The sequence below is a fragment of the Natator depressus genome, chromosome 1 (assembly GCF_965152275.1).
Source record: "Natator depressus isolate rNatDep1 chromosome 1, rNatDep2.hap1, whole genome shotgun sequence".
NCBI classification, from domain to species: domain Eukaryota; kingdom Metazoa; phylum Chordata; order Testudines; family Cheloniidae; genus Natator; species Natator depressus.
The window spans coordinates 279,532,334-279,552,188 of NC_134234.1; the positions used below are offsets into that span (position 1 = coordinate 279,532,334).

The window sequence follows — 19,855 nt, forward strand, 5'->3', positions numbered from 1 at the left end:
ACACCATCTTAGAATTCAAGAGCTGGAAGAAAATTTTCAGAAACACAGAGAAGAAAATGATAAGGAAGGGATCAATAACAGTGTTCTCTGGGACACTGGAAAGGCAGTAATGAGGGGATCCTTATAAAACATCATACCTCAAAAAGATGAGAGCTCTTGAAGAAGAGTGTTTGGTTAAAGAACTTTCTAATTTGGAAGGTAGACATAAATCTACAGGATCTAAAAGGGTGTATAAGAAAGTAATGAGATAAGAAGGAAGATTAACCTATTACAAACAAGGAAAGCTGAGCAAACACTTAGATATATTAAACAAAAATATTATGAAAAGGGCAATTAAGTTGATAGGTTTTTAGCCAGAAAGTTAAAAAAAAAAAAAAAAAAAAAAAAAACAGGATAAATCTGTCATGCCTCTGATTAGAAATAAAAAGGGAGATTTATTTATTGGCATCAAACAAATCTCTGAAGCATTTGCTAACTTTTTCTATATTTTGTATGCTTCACAACACCCCAATCCTGAATTTATTAATAGATATTTGAGAAGTGTGAGACTACCTCACCTCTCAGAGGATGATGTGGCAGCTCTAGATAGGCAAATTGCTGCAGAGGAAATTGAAGGTGTAATTAAGAATTTAAAATCCAATAAAGCTCCAGGTCCCGATGGGTTTTCTGGGAGTATTATAGAATGCTAAAGCAGGAGTTGGTCCCTTTTTTAACTGAATTGCTTAATGCTATATTGCAAGGGAATGAGAGTCCAGATTCCTAAAAAGAGGCAAAAATTGTTGTCAGTCTCAAAAAGGAAAAGATATTACCAATTGTACATCATGTGGACCTATTTCTTTAATTAACGTGGATGCTAAAACTTATGCTAACATGCTGGCAAACAGATTGAGTGTCAACTTGTCCAAATATGTTCACCCTGATCAATCTGGGTTTGTTGCTGGCAGGGATCTATCTGATAATATCAAAATAATTCTGAATTTGATATATAATATTAATTCGAGTAATTCTTCCTGTGTGCTACTTACTTTGGATGCCAAGAAAGCTTTGACTGGCTGGAGTGGGAGAACTTCAGACTGATTTTGATAAGGTTTGGTTTTGGAAATCAGTTTTATAGGGGCATATCCACCCTATATACTCATCCTTGGGCATGTACTTTGGTTAATGGTAATCAAATTCCCTCCTTTTAATTCATCTAGGTGGTATGAGACAGGTTTTCCTGTCATTCCCCCTGTTGTTCACTCTGGCAATAAAGCCATTTGCAATAAATGTGTTTGTGACAGAGTGCTATCAGCAGCACCCTGATCACTGATGTTGCGGCAGCATAAAGAAGACTGCAGGGTCAGCTGTGACCAATAAACACATGATGTCGGGTACCATGTGCACCTGTGTGGTAATTACTGGGATAATGATATAATTGGAGGATATAAGTAGAAGGAACAGGAAGCAAGCAGAGGCTCTAAAGGTAAGATGTGCTGAGGGGGAAGGTTGTGTGGAAAGTGCCTTTCATAAGGTGTGTGTTATGTTCTGTGTGTAGATGAGCAGAGGAATAAAAGGTACATGTGATGAAAGGAAAACAGTCCAGCATGAGGTGGCAGAAACAGGCTAGACAGTGCAGCACACTGAGTAGCTGAAAGAATACCCTGAGACATGCTTGTCTGTCAGTTTAACACACTTGATTGAGAGAAGGTGACTGAAGAGGTAACCAGTGTGAGGGCAGGGGGATCTGGACTCAATGAAGGAGATGCTGGGCTGGCTAGTGAGCAACCGACAGAAATACAGAAAACCCAGCAGGCAGAGAGGCAAGCGCTCTTGGGCTGGCAGGCAGAGCAGGAGAGGATGCTATAGAAGTTTATTAAGAAACAGTCTCAAATAAAGCAACACCTCCTAAAGAGATCAGTAAATTCCAGTGAGGGAACCGGAAATCTGGCGGGGGGCTTGGAACTATGTAGGATGGCCTTGATGCCTTTTTGGTGATGTTTGAGTGTGTGGCTACCAGTGCCAGAGGGGACAAGGATACTTGGGCATTATGGCTGTCTCCCTATCTCATGGCCACACCATTCCCTGGATGGGTGTAAATGAGTGGGGGCATGCTAATAAATAAAGGAAACAGTGAATTTGGAACAGAAACTTGTTTCTCTTTTGTTAAATGTGGACAAACTTTGCCATGGTATAAAACTACTCATTAAAGTGAAATTAAACAGCTACTATCTTTTTAAGTGTAGTCATCACCCCTGCCCCAATACAAAAAAAAAAAAAAGTGGTCGGTGTGTGTGTGCGAGCTTTTAGCCTTTAGGCTGTAAGTGCTTCAGGACCGTGGGTGATGTTTATGTGGAACTGTGCAGTGCCCGGTGTGTTTGTGGTTGTGACATATTGTACCCCATGTAACCCCCATACCCACATATTCACCACTGTTATATATGTTATGTTTTGTACAAAGTATGCCTTGTGAGATATTTGAAAAGTCATTCGATTGCGGATTAATATCCTGTTGAAAGGTATGTATAGCTTCATTGCAGATGAAGCTATGAGATTTTTGCTACATGCTTTGAGAGTCTGGCGACGGGCCACAGCCTAGTTCCTCAGAGATAACAAAAGAGTGACCAACCCCCAGCCAGATGTTCACTGACCAGCAGGGGAGTAAAGCCCGCCGACCGCAATTCCGGGCCCAGTGGCTCATCTGGCATTGCGGATTGCAGCCCGGGGCATGACCCAGGGGTGGGCTGCTGTTTCCAGCAGGGCAGGGTGTATTTCCCACGGGTGGCTCCCGAGGCCCGGGCTCGAACACGCGGGGCTCCGCAGGGACTAGGGACTGAGGGCTCAGGCTGATGGCTGGGTCTTTCGCGCGTTCACCAGCGCAGGTGCGCTGAGGGACACAGAGCGCAGGCGCCGGAGCGCACAAACCTCAGCCCGGGGCTCCATGCTTTCCATCCCGCGCCGCCGCCCCGCCTCTCAAGCCCGGAGGGGCGTGGCTATGGGAGGGGGGAGAGACACACAGGGTGGGAGGAGCCTGACTGGGCAGGACACACACCCCGGCGCGCGTCCCCGCCCCTCGAGTGCACGCGCAGCAGAGCCGGCGGGTGCGCGCACAGGGACGCTGCAAGACTTGGGAAAAGGGGCGGCGGCAGCAGAGGTGAGCGGGCGGCGAGTGCGCGCCTGGGGAGGGGGCGAGGGGCTCCTGGTCCTTCACTGCCGGGGCCTGCGGCCCGCCCCCCTAGCCCGAGAGCAGCGGGCGCTAGGCGGCCCGCAGCGTCCGGGCTTGTTTACGGGAAACCTAGGCAACGGGCGGGGCAAGGCGCGCCCTCGTGCGCGCGGCACTGCCCCTTCAGGACGCCCCGGAGGCCCAATTGCGGGGTTCCCTGTCCCCGGGCTGCGGGCATCGCCGGGAGAGACACCCCGCTGCCGAGCCCAGCGGCTGCCGGCGCGCCCGGGCTTAGCCAGGACAGCCCTCACCCCCCTTTCCCTGCCCCAAAACTCGGGAGTGGAACAAAAAACGGGTTCTTGTTGTTTTCCCTCTGGTTTCTGAGCCGGTAGGGTGCTCTTGCTTCAGGTGTCCAAGCGTTTCTCTGCAGCCACAGGGGTTAGAAACGTATAAAACAACACAAAAAATGGAGCTGCTCCTATAATTGCTTGGCTGCAGGAGCTTTAAGAAAAACACCAAACCCTGAGATTTATGATGAAACCACACTAGCTGGCAGTCCTGTGAACAGTATGGATCACTGGCTAGGGCTGTCCCATGAAGTCCTCAGCCAGAGAGCCTCAATATCCCTTTTGCACTTCTAACAACCTGTTCCAGAGAGATCAAAACTAAGGGTGAGAGGATTTCGGTCCCTAACCCTATTTATCCTGTTACCTTTCGTTTGAGACTACTAACAAGACCGACAAAGTGGGCAAGGTAATATCTTTTATTGGACCTACTTCTGTTGGTGAGGGAGACAAGCTTTGGAGCCACACCAGAGCTTTTCTTCAGGTCTGGGAAAGGTACCCTGAGCATCAAATGCAAGGTGTATCAGATTATTTAGCATAAGTAGTTAGCACATTGTCAAGGTTCCTCCCCCACTCTGAACTCTAGGGTACAGATGTGGGGACCTGCATGAAAAACCTCCTAAGCTTATCTTTACCAGCTTAGGTCAAAACTTCCCCAAGGTACAAAATATTCCACCCTTTGTCCTTGGATTGGCCGCTACCACCACCAAACAAATACTGGTTACTGGGGAAGAGCTGTTTGGACACGTCTTTCCCCCCAAAATACTTCCCAAAACCTTGCACCCCACTTCCTGGACAAGGTTTGGTAAAAAGCCTCACCAATTTGCCTAGGTGACTACAGACCCAGACCCTTGGATCTTAAGAAAAATGAACAATCCTCCTAACACTTGCACCCCCCCTTTCCAGGGAAATGTTGGATAAAAAGCCTCACCAATTTGCATAGGTGACCACAGACCCAAACCCTTGGATCTGAGAACAATGAAAAAGCATTCAGTTTTCTTACAAAAAGACTTTTAATAGAAATAGAAGTAAATAGAAATAAAAAAAAAATCCCCCCTGTAAAATCAGGATGGTAGATACCTTACAGGGTAATTAGATTCAAAACATAGAGAACCCCTCTAGGCAAAATCCTTAAGTTACAAAAAAGATACACAGACAGAAATAGTTATTCTATTCAGCACAATTTTTTTCTCAGCCATTTAAAGAAATCATAATCTAACACGTACCTAGCTAGATTACTTACTAAAAGTTCTAAGGCTTCATTCCTGGTCTATCCCCGACAAAGACAAAATATAGACAGACACACATACCCTTTGTTTCTCTCCCTCGTCCCAGCTTTTGAAAGTATCTTGTCTCCTCATTGGTCATTTTGGTCAGGTGCCAGCGAGGTTACCTTTAGCTTCTTAACCCTTTACAGGTGAGAGGAGATTTCCTCTGGCCAGGAGGGATTTTAAAGGGGTTTACCCTTCCCTTTATATTTATGACACACATATTCTAAGGGGCCACTAATGGACCACTCTTCCTTGAATGGTCCCTTAGAATGCGTGCTAACTACTTATGCTAAATAATCTGTTCTACCTTGTGGTGGTATTTCTGTGATGTGGATACTTGTCCACAAGGAAGTGGAGATGGTTAACTTGTGAGCTTTCTACTTCCCAAGATTTTTTTCCTACTGTAAAAGTTTATCTTTTACATCTTTTCTGTGTAGTGGTTAAATTGTTGTAAACACATAGTATTTTTATATTGAGTCAAAATATTTAATACTATTTTAAAAATCTGATTACATTAATTTGTGAATCGTAATAATGAATATGCACTAGTTTTTCCCTGTTATGATTATGAAAATCTCGTTACATTTTAAATGAAATGTTTGAGGTTCTGTGAAGATAGATGCATTTTCACTTTAAATAACAAATAGGCCCATCACCTCTGCTGGGGAGTAGAGCATGCTCGAAACTAACATCTGTTGAGTAACTGAATATAGGGACAACTCTTACTCCTGCATAATTTAGAACATACACCATGGGGCGTCGGGTTTCTGGGAATCTCGAAGTTGGGAGGGAGCCTGCCTGTAGGTGCAGAACTGTTCAGGATAGGGGAGGAAACTTCGCAGAGGGGATGGTGTGTGACATGAAGGGAGGGTTTGGAGCTATTAAGGTTACCGTAGCTGGGACCCAGAAGGATTCTTAGGGTATGGCAAAAGTTCTGGTCTGGCTAAAAATATGTAGGATGTAAGTCAGGAATGGAGAGGGTTGACACATCTAGTACAAATCACAAATGCTAGAGTTAAGAGGGGACTAGGGGAAGCCTGCAGTGAAAAGAAAATCAGTGTTTCCAGGGAGTGAAGTTTGAAGCTAAGACAGAAGCTTGGAACTGCTTCCAGCAAAAGATAACCCTGGCAAGGGAAGACTGAAGTCAGGAGTTACTGTGGAGATGGGCATCCAGTGCAACATTGCCATAGATCATTGATAGGGCCCTACCAAATTCATGGTCCATTTTGATCAATTTCATGGCCAGAGGGTTTTTAAATTGGTCAATTTAACCTTTTCCAATGTTTACATCTGAGATTTCACGGTGTTGTGACCGTGGGGATCCCAACCCAAAAGGTACTTGGAGGTGAGTCTGATCCACACACCCCCCGTCTCCCCAGGAGCTGTGCTGGTGAAGAGGAAGTTCTGAGTGCTGTCCCTTCCCAGCCCTGTGGGGAGGAATAGCTCGGTGGTTTGAGCATTGGCCTGCTAAACCCAGGGTTTTGAGTTCAATCCTCGAGGGGGCCATTTAGGGATCTGGGGCAAAAATTGGGGATTGGTCCTGCTGTGAGCAGGGGGTTGGAGTAGATGACCTCCTGAGGTCCCTTCCAACCCTGATATTCTATGATTTAGGGCCCTACCAATTTCACGGCCATGAAAAACATGTCACGGATTGTGAAATAAGCCCTTCCCCCACGAAATCTGATCTCCCTCATGCTGATGGGAATGCCCCAGCAAGGGGCTCATAGCTGCAAGTCCCGGCCGGGCTGGGGAGGGACAGAACTTGTTCTTCCTCTGCACAGCCACTGTTGGGGCTGCAGGAAGCTCTGGAGCTGGGCAGCAACCCTGGAGGTCCCTGCAGCCGGAGGAGGCTTGTGGAGGTGGGTCCGATCTCCCCCTTGCTGCTGGGAGCACCCAGTCAGTGGCTCCTAGCTGCCAATTCCACAGGGCTGGGAAGGGACAGCACTCAGAACTTCCTCTTCACCAGCACAGCTCCTGGGGAGACGGAGGTGTGTGTGACTCAGACTCACCTCCAGGTATCTTTTGGGTTGGGATCCCCACGGTCACAAATCATTGAATAAAAACTCCCAAGTTGGGAGTTTTAGGTACGTACTCTGTAATTTAATTATTTTCTATATAATTACTATTATAAATAAAAATATATGGTTTTCATATAGTCTTTTTTATTTACAGTTTATTGTGAAGTCCATTGTCAAATTTGCATGGATTTGGAGGTTAAAGGAGTTGCTGCGTCTCCTAGAGGGCAAGCTGAGCTGTCATCAAGGGGGAAGAAACTTAGTCAGGTATGTTTAATGGAAAGATTAATGTTTCTATTTTGATTTACAAATGTGTTTTTTATTTCACAGACCATTTAGCGCCATCTTATGTTCAGGATTTTAAAATAGTGTAGTTTATGAAACCCTATTAAGATTACTGCAATATAAAAGAAAACAAGTTGAACTTGCAGGGTAATTATTGAAAGTAAATAAATTATTGTCTTGGTGAGTATGAATACAGTCTTGGATAATGGTAACCATTAGTTTGACTGCGACTGACCTGAACATTAATACTTTCTGAAGTATGGACTGTAGATATTTCCTTTTTGTTTCATAAGTATTGTGCCCTTTAGGTTTATAGATTAAAAATAGTTAACTGATTATTGATTAGCATTTGCTTTTCTTCAGGCCCACATACTTCCATTTAACTTCCTTCTTGTTGCTAGGTGACCACATTAGGGGGTCCAGGACTTAGACCTGTCAACTATGGCAGACTGCCTTTCTCCTACCTGACAAGATGTCTTTCTGTATTCCACTATCAGATGTGTTCTGTAATAGCATCCTCCAGCCAGTGAGAATGCTGTTTTGTACCCCAATCATTCAGTAGGGGCCTCTGTGGTGTGTTGCAGAAAGGAGCATTCCTATTCTTTCCTGATCTCCCCCAGAGTTCAGAGTGTAACCATTATGGTAATACTTCTGCCTTCTGTAACAGAAAACAGTCATCATAAAACAAGATTCAAATTCTGTTCTCCAAGTTTATGTCTACAGTGCAGTTAAACACTTGTGGCTGGCCCATGTCAGCTGACTTGGGCTGTACAATTGCAGTGCAGACATTCAGGCTCTCTGGGAATTTGTGAGGGAGGAATATCCCAGAGCTCAGGCTCCAGCCCAAGACCAAATGTCTATACCAGAATTTTACAACCCTCAAAAGACAGAACTGTGTCTTTAAATAATGATTTAATTATTATACTGACATTTTTGTAGGGATGGAAACCAAATATACAAGCAACTCATGGCCTTCGTCCAGCTGAGTAAGTCTATTCTTCCTACTTATGAACTGTCTGTTTCATTCTGCATTAAGTAACTTTGGTAAATTTCCTTATTTTATTGTCTTTATGCTGATATATAAATCAAGGAGTTAGGTGAAATTTATCACCATAGACTTGTTGGCTATGCTTTATACTTGAAGAGGAATTTAACTGTTTTCTTTAAAATGATACTTTTAAAAGTCACACTTATTTTTATAAATTTCACTTTAGTAAAGTAGGTTTTTTTTGAAATGTACATTGACATAAATTGGAATCTGGTGGCGTTATTAGTGATTACTCATTAATATTTTTGCTTTCTTTCAAATATTTAAAAGTTGGATGGTTGAGCTTTACTTTTTTAGTTACTATCTAAGCTCATGGCAGTTATTTCTAATTGTAAACAAGCTATCTTTTATACTTTTTACCATTATGAAAGGGGATAGGAGAGAAGAATTGCTGTTCCTTACAGATATTTCATTATAAATACAAAGAAATTGTCATGAGAGAGAGAGTTTTAAAAAGTGATTTGAAATCTGTTTTGTGTAGTACTTCCAAAATTGGGGATTCTGAGGCCTGGGAATAGTTATATTAACATCATCTATTATCAATGCCATATTTGAGACTGAACTGCCTTATTTTAAATAATCTTTATGGTCATTTTAGCTCTCCATACCATTCTACCAGTATGTATCAAACATGACCTTGGAATGTCTATGGCTGGATGAAGGGATAGTTCAATCTCTGTGTGTATTCAGTCATTCTCCACTGACTGAATGGGCCTGGAGAGTCAGCATGTCTTCAGTCCTAGAAGGGACTCTGTAAGAACAGAGTTTTGAAAAATGTTGGTAGCAAAGTGAGAGAAAGTATGTACTACTGATGCTCAGACTATACTTGGGTGGTTGTTGTTCGAAGGTTTACAGTGCTTGAAACTGAAATCTGGCATCTTTCACAAGTACTGTTTTTAAGTAGGTTTCAGAGTAACAGCCGTGTTAGTCTGTATTCGCAAAAAGAAAAGGAGTACTTGTGGCACCTTAGAGACTAATGCTCAAATAAATTGGTTAGTCTCTAAGGTGCCACAAGTACTCCTTTTGTTTTTAAGTATACATTCCAAGTCTTAGTGTGACTGGTAGGTTTTGTAATGTATTGATTTTAATAAAGTCTTGATTAAATTGTCTATCTTTAGCCAACACTCCTCTGTTTTGCTAAAATAGAGTTAAATACCAGCAGCCATACACAGCGGAATTTAGGGTACGTCTAAGCTGCACACTCTTTATGGTGACCTGTAGGGTACATACATTAGCATGGGTGTAAATAGCAGTGTATGTGGTGAGGTACTGCTTAGTTGAGTAAAGATACCCGTGAACCCTTGGAATATGTACTCTACACAGCTCAGAACATGACCCTCCCCCTCCCACTGTTTTTGACAGTGTGGTGTCTTGCTACCTCCCTACTGCCAGTCTTTCCCTGCTGCAGGGACCTGTGGGGAAAGGCTCTGGCAGGGTGTGACAGCGGGAGCCTTTCCCCACTGATGCATGTGGCTATGCACCACAGTGTGAATGCAGCTCACTTTTTTCTGTGGCATTTAACTATCCATACTCTGTATGCCACCATAAGTGGTGTGCAATATAGACATAGCCTTACGGTCTGATCCAGCTCCCACTGAAAGTTAGCGGGCATTGGATTGAACCCAAAGGGCACAATCCAGAAAGATGCTGAATGCATCTTCGATAGTGCTGGGTATCTTCAACTCCAGTTTATTTTAGAGGGTGGTAAGGACACTCATTATCTAGTGGGATTAGGGCTAAAATGAAGTAAAAGTACAGAATTGCTTAATGTATTTCAATTGACTTTTTAATTTCTTTAAGCTGAATGAAGAGTCACTATTGGTATTTAATTGCAGTATAGTTGGGTTCCACTGTGCTAATTCCCTTCCAATTAGTTTTGAAGAGCTGCATTCAAAAAGGATTACTTTTTACTTCCCCATTGCCTCTCTTCTGGCTGATTATGGAGAAGAGAGAATTTGCCACAATACTATTGTGGCAGAGGCGTAATGAGAAATCCCTGGCTTCTGATCTCGCTGCAGCTGCTCCTAGTGGGGAGTGAAGAGGAGCCAGGATGGTCTTGATAGAACTATCTGAGGCTGGAAGTGAAGATAGGGTCTTCCAGGGGCCCTTCACAGCTGCCAGTGTCCTCTGCAACTGGCAATGAAGAAAGGCTCTGTTACCACTTCTGAGGTGAAGCGAAGGGGGTTGGTAGGGACTTTTGCCAGGTAGGCCCTCTCCAATTATAGTGAAACTGTTCATAGTGAAGATATTTTTGTGAATGGGAAAAGCACTTCATTATCAGAGGGTTCCCTTGTACTGCAATTGAAAACATGTATCGAGAATGTATTGAAGCATTACTAAGGCCATTTTTTAACTTCCTGCAGGGTGCCATGCCTTGATTTGGGAAAGCTGGGGTCTTCAGATGAAGAGGTTAGTGTTATCTGAAAAGTTTGCAGGAGTTGGTCAAAACATTTCTTTTGACTATGAAATAAGTACAAATAATCTTGTTCTCTTTGTATTTTAGGATGGAGATTCTTATATACCATACAGTAAGAGGTTTCCTTGCATTGGCCCTCCAGATTCATCTTCAACTGTTAGTTGGGGTACACCATTACAGACTCCTTATGCACAGCATCATCAAATACAACAGGTCAGTTTGCCACTACTGATATCTTAAAAATTCTGTCTTTCAGGAGAATTGAAGCAAATAAAGCACGTCTAATTTTATTACACAATTTAGTTCTTTCCATTTGTGTGACTAAATTAAAAGATAGGAGAGTATTATTGGTTGAAGTGCTTTCTAATAAGGTTTTTTTTTTCCCTCGGAAGCTTTTCAGAAATTTCAAGCTCCATTTCTTCATCACAGTAACTGTTTGTTGTAGGCTGTTGATTTATACTCTAATTCTTTTAATTTTGCCTACTAACAGTTTGTACACTAGTGGTCGCTATTGTTAGTAACAATTTGTGAAAGCATCTGAAAAGTGTGGATTGAGGTAGCATATAACTTTGATTTCTACTTCTAAACAAATCTTACGAAAATTGTGTAAATCAGAAAATAATAAAATAATTAACCAAAATAAGAAATAGTTCTTAAACATAAGATATGAAAAATAACTTTTTGTTTACAAATAGAAAATATTTATTTTGTGGAAGAATCTGAGTTGATTTTGGCCACTCATAGACTATCGTAGTGGAGTGCAATAACTTCATTATTAGTGTTTTTCTTCCTTTCAAAGAGAATTTCAGAGTAATATCTAGTTTGGTTGACAACATAATAGTATATATTTTTAAATAAATAGAACATCAGTATTTATTCTTCTCTTTCTGTGCTGAGTAAGAACCTAAAATTCTAAAAAAGACCAGCTAAACCTAGTTGTCATAGAAGGAAAATCAGTTATTCAGTTTTAACATACTGCTTTCTGGAAAATTACAGAGCTATCCAAATTACTGAAATTAAGAATACATTTGACAATGACTCTGCTGAATGTTTTTTCAGTCAGAGTGAGAAGAGGTGTCCTTTGAATTTTTCTGTTTTGTTTAACTTTGGAAAAATGTATTTGACAAATTTTCTTATGATTCATGCAGCATGGATGGTGATAATTACTATTTAAAGTAACATTTATTTTTCCTTTCTATTAAACAGCTGGCTAGAAAACATTGTCAGAAGAAAATGGAGGTAAAATAGCTGGAAAAATACATCCTGTCAAAATAATATTAGCAATTGAATAGCAGAGGATTGTAATGTATGATCTGAAAATTAAACAGGTTTTAATTTCTTTGGTATGATAAGGAAATGGCTTAGTTGAGAGACTTTTAATCTCCTATTATTTTATATAGTTAGCTTTTGCATTTTGAAACTGTATCGGCTGTGATAGTTTTTTGTCATTAGAAGAAGGAAAAGGTTCAGGGGTTGCAAAGGTTAATCGTCTGAGATTCATATGCGCTCAAGAAGCGGTTTCCCAAACTTCAAACCAATTCAGGACTTGTACAAATCTACAGGATTATTTTCTGTGGTAAGGGTGAGAGGCATATGCCAAATTTTAGTAAATTGCATTATATTTCTGTAGTTAAGGAATGGAAGGCATCCTAACCTTCCTATGTGTGTATGTCCTGATGACAAATTGGAAAACCTCCTTTGGGTAGTTCTTTTAAAAAAATTAATTTTCTTTAAACCCAAAAACAATTAATACAAAAAGTGAGTCCATAACAGCAGTCATACCATGTGAGGGCCTGATCATGAGAATATCTATGCACATATGCAGTCCTTAAGCAAATAATCCCTTGAAGTCAAATAGGACACTTGCATGAGTAGTGGTTTGGAAGACTGGGTCCTTAGAAAGTAGCACTGTGCTGCCAGTGTAGGTTGGAACATTGTGTGGAACAATGTAAAACCTTTTATCACCTCTCAGCAATTGTTAATAATACAGCAACTCACACTGATTAACTTAGAACATGGTCATTCTCTGTATGAAATGACCACCTATTAGGTCACTTTTTCCCCGATTAGGACACTGCAAACCACATTCTCTCTCCCTGTGTGTGTGTGTGTGTGTGTGTGTCTCTCTCTCGCTCTCTGTGTGTCTTTCTCGGCTTGTCTACGCTACATGTTTTTTGCCTGCGTAGTTATGTTAGCAGAGCCTCCTGGTGCAGATACAGCAGGAGCCAACAGAATAAGTTCCGCGAGCACAGCTAAATCACTTCCCTGTTCGACACTGGCTAAACTGACAGAAGCACTCTTCCTTTGTCATAGTGGCATTTACAACAGGTTTTGCTGTCATAGCTATGTCAGTTAGAGGGTGTGATATTTCCCCTCCTTCCCCGCCCCCCACTCCAAATCCTGTCCAACATAGCTATACCAACAAAACTTTGTAGTGTGGACTAAGCCTGTATATGTGTGTCTCTTTGTCTCTCTCTCGTCCTCTCTAATAACATGCATATTGTCTTAAGTTAGTCAATGTGAGTTGCTGTGTTCTTATTAGCTGAATATTGATATATATATAAATATTATCTCTTTGATAATCAGTGAACATAAATCTATTTTACTACTGTAAAGTTGAAATGGCTTTGACTACCTCCCAGTTTCTTCTTTTCCTCTCTTTCACTTTCTTTTACCTTCCCTCTCCCTCTTTATCCCCTTCATTGTTTCCCAGATACCACAGGGATGGATGTGATATAAGAACCTAAATAGAATAGATCTCCTGCTCATTCTCCCTCTTTGTTTCTATTCCATCTGAATCTACCTTGAGGAGAAAAGATAGTCAAGTGCCACTGATATATTTTAACATATTTTTCTGTGTGGCCATGATTTCTGCATTGCTTGCTTCAGATGCCTGATTGTAGCAGTACTTCCACATGAAATAAAAAAAAACTCATGCTTCCTCTGTAGGAAACTTCATAGGTGAATCTTCCCTAAGAGACTAGGTGGTAAAATAATTCAAATGTCGATTTTTTTTTAAAATTTATTTCTTGGTCATTCCCACTCAGTTCTACTGTTACTCCATGGCCTGGTCTACAATGAGATTGACCTAGCTACGTCACTGAGAGCTGTGAAAAATTTCACGCCCTGAGTGCCGTAGTTAGGTTGACCTAGTTCCCAATGTAGATGTGGCTAGGTCAGTGGGAGAAGTGTTTCATCAACCTAGCTATCACATCCCAGAGTTATGGATTTAACTGCAGTGACAGAAAAACCTGTTTTGTTGATCTAGGAAGCAGTGCTATAGTGACTGTAGGGTAGGCATGCTCCAAGTCCTGTCTGTAGAACACTCATAGAATCATCAAGCAAAACAAGAAGAGTTTCATGAGAACAACCTAATGTTGTTATACAACAGTATTTATGTTCTTCTAAATGTTAAGTGTGGTGTCAAGGAACATCAGTCCTTTAACTGCACAAATGTACTGGAGGAGTATAATAATCCTGCTGTTGACATTGTGTATCACAGTAGGAGGCTGTTATTTCTGATTATTCTTTGCTTTTTAGCTTTCTTTGGAGCAAAAGACAATACCAGAAAATCTGCCATCCCCAACAGACAAATACAAATTAAAATACCAGCAGTATGAAGCAGAAATGAAAGAGGGATATAAACAGTATTCTCAGAGAACTGCAGAAAAGAAAAAAAACAATGCCCAGTCTCAGGAATCTTCAAGAAAAACAGCACATAAAAAGGTAACCTATTTTAAACTTGCAGATGTATTTTGGAACTCATCCTCATTAGTATCTGAGCATCTCTAATGTTGAATAGGCATTAAAATAGAGGAAGTCTATTTGAACCCTTTCCTCTTATGAACACTAAAGCATAAGTCTCCAGTGGGAGAGCAAGTATATGCGTTGGGAAGGCACTTCTCCCAGCCAGATGAGCAAGATTTGCATGAGCTATGGATGAGATTTCTTGTTTGCACTTTTATTAGAAGAAAAATGCATAATTGGTGACTCCAAAAGAGGAAGGATGATTGTAAAAATGTTACATTAGAATGGTGAAGTGCTTTCAGTCCTTATTGAAATATGTATATAGAGCCATAACTTTGCATAGTTTACAAAGAACAGAAAAAAAATATTCCCACTGCCCTATAGAACTTTCAGATAAATAGAAAATGAAAATTAGCAGAAAAAAGATGTTGTGGGGAAAAGAGGGAAAGGGGTTAAAATAAATAAAGATTGTAAGTTCTTTGGGGGCAGGGATAGCTTATTCCATGTGTGTATGGTGCCCAGTACAAGAGAGTCCCAAACCCTGATTGGGACTTCTTGGTGCTACCACAATACAAATAATAAATAATAATTGTATTATATTACTAATGAGCAGAATTTATAAGATTATCTTTTAAAATAAGACTGGTGTAAAAGTTGAGGAGTAGACAGCAGAGGAGTGGAGATCAACAACGGGAAAAACAAAATAAAAAGAGTTACCTTTCATTTTCTTTTGAAGAAGAGGGAGAGGGTGAGGATGCTCAGCACACCGGAAGAGTTAGCATTCCAAGTGTGAGGAGAAGCATGAAAAAGACATGAAGGTGGGAGTAGGAGGTGAGCAAGAGGTGTGAGAAGGGGGATGGCCATTGAAGAGAGAGAAACTGGATGAAGCCTTGATCAAAGATGATGATGAGTTTGAATACTATGGAAAGAAAGAGGAAGCCAATGAATCACTAAAAAGCAGTGAAATGACAATGGTGAAGGATAATTTGAGCTGCTGAATATTAATAGAATGGAAAGGAAAAAGTTATGGAGGAGGGAGATTAGTGTCCTAGGCAGAGATGGCTACTGTGTATATTGCTTGATTGTCTTAAAAGGACACTGTCCACTTGAAATTAAATTTGCAAATGTACTTAGCCGTGTTCGAAGTAAAACCTAAGAGAACCTATAACTGAAAGAATTGAGACAGGAAAAATATCCTTTTTTTCTAATTGTGTTTATTTTGTTCATGTTATAGCACCTTGTTAGTGATAGTGTTTTGTTGATGGTGAGTTTCGTTTCCTCTCTCCTGCACAAGCATAACACCACAATGTCCTGCATCTGGCTAAGAGTAACTCACTTGCATGCTCTACTTCACCAGGCTCTGCAAGAGAGCATTTATGGGAGTAGCACAACTGAAATTGAAACTGAAAGGACACCAGATGGATGTTTTCAAAGAGGAAGAGGAGGGCAGAATAGAATTGGAGTCAAGTGTGTTTGGTGGAGTTGCTTTTGGGCCCACTCAAAAGATATTTCTAAACATGAGACGAGTAAAAAATTCTTATATATATATATATTTTTTTTTAAAAAAAAGGTAAAATAAAAAATCAGGCTATACTATTTTCAATACCTTGATTTTATCCTCAAGTGTTTAATTACTTTTTTCTTCAGTCTTCACTAAAAAAGTTGATTGTATTCAGATGTTTAACACAGTGAATATTAACAAGGGAGAAGGATCTCTTGTCAGAATAGGAAAAGAACAGGTTAAAGAAATACTAAAATAAGCTAGATATACTTAAGTTGGCAAAGTCTGATGAAATTCACTGTAGAATACTTGAGCTATCAAAGCAATTTCTGAACGATTAATAATTATCTTCAACAATTATGGAGAACAGCTGAGGTCCCAGAGGACTGGTGATGGACAAACTTAGTACCTATCTTCAAAAAGGGGAAAAAGGAGGTTTTAGGGAATTACGAGCTGTCAACCTAGAAAGATAATGGAACAAATGATTAAACAATAAATTTGTTGAAACCTGAGGGATAATAAGGTGAGAAGTAATAGCCAACATGGATTTGTCAAGAACAAATCGTGTCAAACCACTCTAATTTCCTTCTTTGACAGGGTTACTGGCTTAGTGGAGGGAGGAAGCAGTACATGTGGTATCTTTGGACTTTAGTAAGGTTTTTGACACTCTCCCACATAATGTTCTCATAAGTAAATTAGGGAAATATGGTCTAGATGAAATTACTATAAGGTGCTTGTATAGCTGATAACTAGTCTTTGAGTACAGTCTATTAGTGATTCACTGTGAAACTGAGAGGGCATATCAAATCCTCCAGGGGTAAGTCCTGCATTTGGTACTATTCACAATTTTAATTAACGACAGATAATGGAGAGTATGTTCATAAAATTTGTGGATGACATCAACCTGGGAGGGGTTGCAAGCACTTTGGAAGACAGGATTAGAATTCAGAATGATCTCAATATATTGGAGATTTGATCTGAAATCAGTCAGATGAAATTCAAGAAAGACCAGTGCAAAGTACTACACTTAAGAAGGAAAAATCAAATGCACAAATGCAAAATGGATAATATTTGGTGCTGCGGTAGTACTGTAGACACCGATCTTGTGGTTGCGGTTGATCACAAATTGAATATGAGCCAATGAGATGCAGTTGCAAAAAAGGCTAATATTCTGCAGTGTATTAATAGGATTATTGTATGTAAGACATGGGAAGTAATTGTTCGGCTCTACCGGTCTCTGGTGAGGCCTCAGGTGGAGTACTGTTTCCAGTCCTGGGTGCCACACATTAAGAAAGATGTGGACAAATTGGAGAGGGTGTAGTGCAAAGCAACAAACATGATAAAAGGTTTAGAAAACCTGACTGATAGGGAAAGGTTAAAAACAACAGGGCATATTTAGTTTTGAGAAAAGAATACTGAAGAGGTATCTGATAACAACCCTAAAATAAGTTAAGCGTTGTTATAGAGGACAGTGATCAATTGTTCTCCGTGTCCAATGAAGGTAGGACAAGCAGTAATTGTCTTATTCTGCAGCAAGTGAGATTTAGGTCGGATATTAAGAAGATTTTTCTCACTAAAAGGAAAGGTAAACTCTGGAATAGTCTTCCAAGGGAGGTTGTGAAATCCCATCTTTGGAGGTTTTTAAGAACAGGATGGACAAACACCTCTCAGAGATGGTAGGTATACTTGATCCTGCCTCAGCACAGTGGGATGGACTGTATGACCTCTCTGAATCCCTTCCAGCCCTACATTTCTATGATTCAGTGAAATACCATATGTAAAATAGCTGGTGAGTCAGTATTACTTAGAAAAGGATTTAAGGGTTATAGTGGATCATAAACTGAATGAGTCAGTGTAATACTATGGCAAAAATGGCAAATGTTGTGGGATATATTAACAAGAGGGTCTTATATAAGATATGGAAGGTAATTGTTCCTCTCTACTCTGCACTGGTAAAGCCTCAGCTGGAGTACTGTGTTCAGTTTTGGGCACCACATGTCAAGAAAGATGTGAACAAACTGGAGAGAGTCCAGAAGAGAGCAACAAAACTGATAAGAGGTTTGGAAAACATAATATATGAGGAAAGGTTGAAAGAATTGGACGTTTTTAGTCCAAAGAAGAGAGGGCTGAGGAGGAGAATGATAACAGTTGTCAAATATGTAAAGAGGACAGTGATCGATTGTTCTCCACGTCCAACAAGGGTGGGACAAGAAGTAATTGGCTTAGTTTGTAGCAAGTGAGATTCAGGTTAGATATTAGAAAAAACCTTTCTAACTGTAAGGATAATTGAGCACTAGATTTGGTTGTGGAATCCATTGTTGGAGGTTTTAAGAACAAGTTAGTCAACACCTGTCAGGGATGGTCTAAGCATACTTGGTTCTGTCTCAGTGCAGGGGGATGGACTAGATGACCTCTTGAGGTCCCTCCCAACCTTACATTTCTATTATTTATAGAATTTATAAAATACACAATTAGATTTTTTTTAATGAGTCCCTGAGAACATAAATAAATGTTTTATGAAAACGTGATCTTTGCATTCAGCATAATTAATTAAAAAAAACAACCCTGCTTCCAGTGAATTTTTCTGAAAAAAGTCTGTATTTCTTCCCCTTCATTTATAAATATATTACATTTACCCTGTCCATCCATCTCCTCTTAAGAGCATTGTTAACTTCTGTAAAACTGCAGGAGATGTCTGTTACAAGAGAAGTCTAAACCAGCAGTTTTCAAACTGTGGGTCAGCACCCCAAAGTGGGTCATGACATCATTTTAATGGGGTCACCAGGGCTGGCATTAGACTTGCTGGAGCTGAAGCCAAAGCCTGAGCCCCACTGCATGGGGTCAAAGCCTGAGCCCCCACTGTCCAGGGCTGAAGCCAAAGCCTGCGGGCTTCAGCACTGGGGGTGAGGCTCAGGTTACAGGCCGCCCACTTGGGGCTTAAGCCCTTGGGCTTTGGCTTTGGTCCCCCTGCCCGGGTGGTGGGACTTGGGCTTTGGCAGAGCTTGGGTGGGCTCAGGCTTCGGTCCCCACTCCTGGGGTCATGTAGTAATTTTTGTTGTCAGAAGGAGATTGTGGTGCAATGAAGTTTGAGAACCCCTGGTCCAAACCAAAGAAAAATATTTTTGTTTGCTACAACTGATTGTCCATGATGTTGTAAGTAGAATTCAGTGTATTTCTTTGTAGGATCCACAGCTTGAAGACAGGACTGATCATGATCTTACGGCTCTTGATGAGAAAGCCCTCTTGCAGCAATGCTATACAAGCAAGCCTTACACAATGCAGCACAGTATAAGGAAGTTAGAAGCTGTAAGTTTCCTGGACGGTATTAAATTGTTATATAAATATCCCTGTATATCAAGTCTTGTAGGTATAAATTTTGATATGCTGTAGAAATATAGAATGCGGTTTTCAAAAGCAGTCAGTGCACAACTTCTTCCATTGAAGTAAAAAGAAATTTAACCATTGTTTTCAATGGGAACAGAGTTAGGCTAAGTGCTGAGCACTTTTGAAAATCTCACTGATGGTAGTTTGTATATATGTGTATTTTTACATAACACATTTATATTGATTAAATCATACATGATCTAGCATTGACAAGGAAATTAACTGCGTGACCTAATAGAGCTCTCCTATTTCTTCTGTGATGTTTTGTCAGAACTGTGCAGAAAAAGCACAAGAACTCTAAACACTGAGTTTAGGATTATTTTATAATGAAATTGAACTTTGGTGAGATCTGGTTTTGCGTGCTTTACTACTGAACATGAATGGTGTTTTTTCATATTTGTTTTTTTGTGGACACAACTGTCTATTGAAATGGGTTAGCATAGTGACATTCTCACAAAATATGTTAAGCCATTCAAATTTTTGTGAGACTGTAAATGCAAGTAGAAGAAATGGAAAGTACTATTTGCCCGTCTGTTTGAATTGAAGTTTGCATCATAAACACTTAAATTATTGTAATTCCCATTGAAGTGAATGTAGATGGGGCACTACTGATAGCAGTAGTTCCTTGCATGACAAGAAAACTCTCATATCCGTTACTATCATCAGATACTTTATCTGTTTGCTTCTTTAATTAAAAAAACAAAA

At 40.5% G+C, this 19,855-nt stretch overlaps 1 protein-coding gene across 1 annotated transcript in view; it reads left to right on the top strand.

The window, feature by feature from the left end:
* Nucleotides 1–3,025: 3,025 nt before the first annotated feature.
* The window catches only part of CAPS2 (calcyphosine 2), a 54,427-nt gene continuing 37,597 nt past the window's right edge, over nt 3,026–19,855 (top strand). Inside the window, exons 1-8 of the mRNA XM_074942031.1 lie at nt 3,026–3,130; nt 6,927–7,036; nt 7,994–8,040; nt 10,466–10,511; nt 10,606–10,731; nt 11,725–11,757; nt 14,059–14,244; nt 18,950–19,072. Coding sequence (XP_074798132.1) covers nt 6,956–7,036; nt 7,994–8,040; nt 10,466–10,511; nt 10,606–10,731; nt 11,725–11,757; nt 14,059–14,244; nt 18,950–19,072 — 642 coding nt within the window. The 5' untranslated portion in view covers nt 3,026–3,130; nt 6,927–6,955. The remainder of the gene's footprint in view (nt 3,131–6,926; nt 7,037–7,993; nt 8,041–10,465; nt 10,512–10,605; nt 10,732–11,724; nt 11,758–14,058; nt 14,245–18,949; nt 19,073–19,855) is intronic.